The 6,000-nt window shown below is 65.5% G+C and overlaps 1 protein-coding gene across 2 annotated transcripts in view; it reads left to right on the top strand.

Moving 5' to 3' along the window:
* Nucleotides 1-4,341, top strand: part of EVA1B (eva-1 homolog B) — an 11,519-nt gene extending 7,178 nt beyond the window's left edge. For both annotated transcript variants that reach the window (XM_026657077.1, XM_026657078.2), the window contains exons 2-3: nucleotides 2,709-2,810; nucleotides 3,082-4,341. In XM_026657077.1, the coding sequence (XP_026512862.1) occupies nucleotides 2,744-2,810; nucleotides 3,082-3,491 (477 nt within the window). In that variant the 5' untranslated portion in view covers nucleotides 2,709-2,743 and the 3' untranslated portion in view covers nucleotides 3,492-4,341. The remainder of the gene's footprint in view (nucleotides 1-2,708; nucleotides 2,811-3,081) is intronic.
* Nucleotides 4,342-6,000: the final 1,659 nt, after the last annotated feature.

The following is a 6,000-nucleotide window of genomic DNA, read 5'->3' as shown; positions in this document are numbered from 1 at the left end:
GCTCTGAGGGTGGAGTGGTGTCAAGCAGTGAGAGCAGATGGGGCTGGGAGCCAGGCCTTCTCACTTCCGTTTCTGCCATTGACTTTGGTCATATCACCGCTGTGCTTTGTGCCTCACTGTCCCCTGTGTGACCTGGGAGGGTCACTCGCCTGTCCCCGGGCTAGGGCGAAGGGGATGTTTGCAGGCTCCGTACACTGGCATGGAGCCGATCCCTGTCCTTTCGAAGCCCTTCTTAGGTGAGCATGTCACGGAGTGTTTTCCTCGCATAGCCACCCCACAGAGGGGCTGCCCGGGCTGGGTGCTGTCCTTTCACATCCTGGGGCTGAGCTCAGATCCTGCCTGGAGCACTCCCAGGTCTGGGGGCGCTGGGCTGGAGCCATCGCTGCGTGGGGCACACACCCAGAGGGCCATTCCTTTCACCCTCCCGTTTCCTGAACTGGGGGTGTGCCCGTTAGCTGCCTCCTCCGTCAGGGCTGCAGGCCTGGAGATGATGGGCCCTGGGGGGCTGGAATATGCTCTCACTAGGCTGGGGGGTGGGGGATTGCTGGGGGTCTGGAGTGTTTCCCCTGGGGAAGGGGTGCACCGAGAGGTGCCTCGCATGGGAACCTGGGCCCTACGTAGTAGCTGTCTCTGGCCTCTGGGCAGCTTCCAATGGTGGCAAGGGCAGCTGCTGGGGCTCCTGCTGGGCTTTCCCCTCCCTCTGGAGTCAGAGGCCCGGCAGCCTCTGGGCTCAGTGTCTGCTCTGGATTTCCAGCCCCGCCCGCTGGCTCCCCCTCCAGCTGCAATGGGTTTGGCTTCAGCGCCTGCCTCTTCCTTGACACCAGCTGCCCTTTGGGGCCTGTGGGCAGGGGCGGGAACGGCAGGACGGTGCCATCAGGGTCACGCAGGGAGCCAGGTGCTTCCGCTCCAAACCCGCCCCTGGGGGGGTGGCTCTGCTGCTGACGGCCGAGCCCAGCGGCTCAGACGAGATGGGCAGGGACCCGGGCGAGCCAGGGAGCTCCTGCGCTCACTGGGGTCCTGGCTTCCCACGTCCCCCATATACGCCCGGCTTGTCGGTGTGTCCTGCCACTTCCCGGCTCCCCAGCGAGGGAGCCCTGCTCGGCTCCCCAGCCGGCACTGTCCCTCGCACCAGGGGCCGGGCTCTGGTGGGGCTGTGCCGGGGGCACCGTCTGCAGGGGGCCTGGATCCCGGGGGGAGGGGAAGCGCTACCCCGAGCACCCTGGCCCCTGCCTGGTGGCGGGGGCTCCCGTTCGCGGCACAGCGGCCTGGCTAATCCCCCTGCCCAGCGGGTTGCTCCAGATGCCTGGTGTGCAGCTGCACGGACATAATGGGCAGCTCAGCCCCTCCCCCCAGGCAATAAAAAAGGGGGCAGGCTCCGAACTCTGCTGCAGCTCCTCCAGCAGGGCCTGGTGTCCCGAGCCGGTAAGGACTCCCCCCACGCCCGCGCCTCGCTCCCCCCCCCCATGGCTGTGTGCGCCAAGGAGCCTCCAGCTCTTGGGGCCTTTGGGTGCCGGCAGTGGTGGGCTGGCTAAGTCGCCCTGGTAATCGTTGATTACCCCCACGCTGGGCAGAATCCCTCCCGCTCCCCACCCACCTCTGCGCAAAGGCCACCAACCATCCCCACGCCTGCCTGCCCTGCTGCCGCCCGTACTAGGAAACTAGGCCAGCCCGTGGCCTGAGCACAAAGCAGGGAGCTGCTAGGTTTCCATTTCCGGGCTCTACGCTTGAGCTAGTCACTTTCCCCTTCCGTGCCTCGGTTTCCCCATTGTTGGCCCAGGGCTCAGGGAAGGCCCTGGGCAGCTGTAAAGCACGGTGTGAGGGTTAGTTAGTGTCCCAGGATAGCGCTGATTACACTCCTCTCTGGGGCAGTGGCCCCCTGGCACGCCCTGTCGGGAGGGGCCTGCACCCAGAGCCCTGGGCAGCGTCGTGGGGAAAGGCATCCCTGGCGGTGTCTGCTGGGAAGAGCTGGGCTGACTGTCACGGGCTGGTTCTGGTGGTGCTTAGTCCCACAGTGACTGAGCGAACCCTGGGGCCGGCTCAGCCCCTGCGGGGCACTGCCTTCGCGTGTTCCCTGGGGCTGGGGGTTGTGGGGCTGCAGGCTCCATTTGAAACCCAAGAGAGAAATACAAGCCCCCCCCCCCCCCCCCGAGCAACCAGCTGCAGAGGGCAGTGGGCTGGGTTCAGGGCGCCAGCACCCAGCTAACGGGTGGGCAGCAGCCGTGCCAACTACAGCCCTGCGTGGCAGCTCTCAGCCCCAGGCTGGGACATGACCCGAACTCCTGCGGTGTGTGGCATCATGTTAAAAACCCAGAAATCCCCCCCCCCCCCCCCCGGGGACGGGGGCGGCTGTTCGCTGGGCTCTAAAATGCAGCAGTGAGCTGGTGCCTGGCGTGGCCTGGCGCATACACGCCAATAGCTCTGGCTTGGCAGGGCACGACTGGCGCAAGGCGCCCCTGATCCAGGACGGCCACCTGCCTCCCGTGAGGAGCGATCGCAGGACCCCCAAGGGCATTACAGTGCCTGGCCCTCGCAGGGGGCCGATTAAGCCAGTGCCGGCGGCCGGCCTCACCAGGCCCAGACCTTGGGTGGATCTGCCCCTCGGAAACAGCCATGGCCCTCCCCAGCCAGCAGCAGGGAGGGCTGAGGGGCTGGAGCAGGGGCAGAGGGGCGGTGCCTGGGCAGCCCCATTTCAAGCCCCCGTCTCCTAGGTGCTGCGAGCACGTCGCCCTTCGGCCTGGCCACCATGGAGACACGCAAGCGGGAGATGGAGCTGCTGAGCAACAGCATGGCCGCCTATGCCCACATCCGAGGTGGGTGTCTGGGGGCAGGGGGGATGTGCAGACCACTTGGGCACTGGCTGCTCCTGGGGCAGATGGGAGGGGGGAGCAGGGCAGGTGTTTAGCCCCCCCCCCTTCTCAGTTTGGGCAGCTGCACAGGGCCATGGGAGCGCTGGGAACTCCGGGCTTGGCAGGCACCAACCGCCCAGGGAGAGCCCACGGGCTGGCTGCCCTCTGGCTGGGCATGGGTGCCCAGCATGACAGGTCTTGTCTCTCAAGCCCCTCCCCTTTGTTTCCGTGCCAGACAATCCTGAGAGTTTTGGCCTCTATTTTGTCCTGGGCGTCTGCTTCGGCTTGGTGTTAACCCTCTGCTTGCTGGTGATCCGCATCTCCTGCCGGCCGCACACCCGCAGCCTCCCTGCCAAGCCCAGGAGGAGCCTCCGGGACGTCAGCGAGGAAGAGGAGGAGGAGGAGGAGGAGGAGGACACGGTTGACAACGTGGCGACGGAGTCCCCGCTGCCCATCACCGAGATCCCCCTCGAGAACCACAGCCCGGCAGATGGCACCTTGACTGTCAACGTCTTTGCCTCGGCGGAGGAGCTCGAGCGGGCCCAGCGGCTGGAGGAACGGGAGCGCATCATCCGGGAGATCTGGCGCAACGGCCAGCCGGACATCCTGGGCACGGGCACCGTGGGCAGAGTGCACTACTACTGACTGCGGGCACGGGGCCTGGCTGCCCAGCTCCCTGAGCTCAACTGTGATGGCAGCCCCCCGGCCACGTGGGGCCCTGGTAGGAGGGCCCCCTGCACGCCCTGCTCTTGGGCACCCTTTCCAGGAGTGCCTGTGAGTCTGGAGATGTTCCCCAGCCCTTTGCACAGCCCCTGGGCACCGTGTCTGTGTGCGAGCTGGGCGGGGCTTGGCCCCCTGAAATGCCCCGTTAGCTGGCGCCAGCTGCGCATGGCGTTTGTTACTGGCGGAGCCAGGCTCTGCCGAGCAGCAAGCTCCTCGAGGCGCTGCTCTCGTTAACTGACTGCGCAGGGCCCCGCTAACGGTGCCGGAAGCGTCGCTCTCACCCCTGGTGATGGGGAGCCCCCCCTTTCCTGCAGGAGCTCCCTGACCCCACCTGATCAGGGACACGGTGCAGGCCCTGCCAGGCTGGCTTCCCGCCCTCAGCGAACCAAGTGCATGGGACGGCAGCAAGGAGAGAACTGAGTACCCGGGAAGCCCAGCCCCTGGAAGGGTCCTGCTGGGGCATGGATGGACTGGGGCTCATGGACGGACACTCCCAGAACTGGCCACCATGGGTGGCTTCGTCCCTTCCTCTGAAACACCTGGTACTGGCTGGTGTTGGAGGGACAATGCCAGGCTAATGGGTCCCCCTGGTCCAGCCCCCACGTAGTGCAGAGTGCTAGGTAAGGTCGAGCTTAAAGGCTAGGGGCAACGCGATAGTTATCGGTCTGTTAGCAGTAGTTCCTGGGGTGCTCATGTCAAAGAGTGTGGAGGAGTCAGGGCCCTGCACCCCCCACTTCCTGCGATTCACCGTGACTCTCAGCCAGCCAGTAAAAGAGAAGGTTTATTAGACGACAGGAACAGAGCTTGTAGGTACAGAGAACAGGACCCCTCAGTCAGGGCCATCTTGGGTGTGGGGAGCCCAGACCCACGTTCTGGGCCTCGCCCAATCTCCCCAGCCATCTCCAAACTGAAACTCCCTGCAGCCGGCTCACCCCCCGGCTCCTCCTCCAGCCTTTGTCCAGTTTCCCGGGCAGGGAACTGCCAACCCTCTCCTGGGCTCAGGTTACAGAGGGCAGTCGCCAGCCTTTACGTGCTGGCCCTCAAGTATCATCCCCCAGTGAAGTCACCCCCTTATTTCCCATCCCCATGTCGTAATAATGCAGACAGTAAACTAGTAAAACTCCCATGCACCAGTCCCAGCTCAATCCTCCCAGCTCGGTTCAGCTGCCCAGCCGTGCCCACGGCTCCGGCGGCCGGCATGGGGATGGGCTGCCCGTTGGCTGTGCAGTGACTGGCTTTGCATTCCTGCACGAGCGGGTGGCGCTGCAGGTGGCCTAGGGCAGCATAGTCCTGCATAGCCAGTCCGAAGGGCTCTGTGCCCATGGGGGCAGTCCCAGCCCTTGCAGGAGAAGGGAACCCTGCTGACCCCATGGGCCTGTGGCTGGACCCCTTTCCTAGCACTGACAGGTGCCTGCTAGGCCCATGCACATGTCTGGCCCAGCAGTCCAGCCCACTGCCAACCCCTCAGGCAGGCAAGCCCCAGAGCTCATGGTGGTGAGCCGCCACGCCCCCCAGGGCACCAGCCACTCCTCTTGGCCACTGGCTGAGCATGGGCTCCTGGCTGAGGGCGTGAAAGGAGCCAGGGGGCCAGCAGCTGCAGGGAGGGTGGTGCTGAGCTGCTGCTGGTGCTGACTGTGTCTAGCTCCGGTACTATAGGAAGGGAGGAACATGGGCAGGGGTTTGGGCCCAGGACCGTGACTCTTACACTCTGGGGACCCTGTCTGTGCTAGGCCCTGGCAATGCAGCTGGGCTTTCTTGGGCCAGCGACAGGGGGTGGGGGCTGCTGGAGGCAGAGAGCGAGAGCGAGACCCCCCACCACCACTTCACCCCCAGGGCAGCAGGGATCCTCTCCATGGGCTGTGTCTCCCCTCCAGCCGAGGGGCAAGGGCCAGGGCGGGGTGTTGCTCTTGGACACTGGGGTGGTACCGTGCAGCGCAGGGACATTGCTGCACCTTGAGCAGTTGGTACGATTCCCTCTGCCCACCTCGTAGCCACTCCCTGGGGAGCTCCAGGAAGGGAAGTCGGGGCAGTGCTGCCCCCACCCGCTCCAGGTTGGAGCCTGGCCCCAAACCAGCCCCTTGGCTGCTCAGCAGGGTGGGTGAGGTCGGTTACTGGTGCTTCCCTGGGCAGCACCGCCACAGCACCCTGATCTGACTGGGAGGCCCACGCTGTCATTGCAGCCAGCTTGGTAGGTGCCCGGCCAGCCTGCCCCCTAGAGCCTGTTCCCAGAGCGCGGGGGGGTTAGACCAAGCCTGACCTCTCACTTCGGGGTTTGCAAAGGACGTTAATTGTGGCAATACGGTCAGAGCATTTGGCCATCTCTGCCTGGGCCAGGGGCACTGGGGCTTGTGCCTAGGAGCGTGGGGGAGCCCCACAGCAGCATGCAATGCCTGGCTCCAGCCAAAGGAGGGTCTGGCCAGCGTGGGGCCCG

This window comes from Terrapene carolina, unplaced genomic scaffold, assembly GCF_002925995.2.
Source record: "Terrapene carolina triunguis isolate 2854851 unplaced genomic scaffold, T_m_triunguis-2.0 Scaffold236, whole genome shotgun sequence".
Lineage (NCBI taxonomy): Eukaryota > Metazoa > Chordata > Testudines > Emydidae > Terrapene > Terrapene triunguis.
This window is presented reverse-complemented; position numbering and strand designations above follow the sequence as displayed.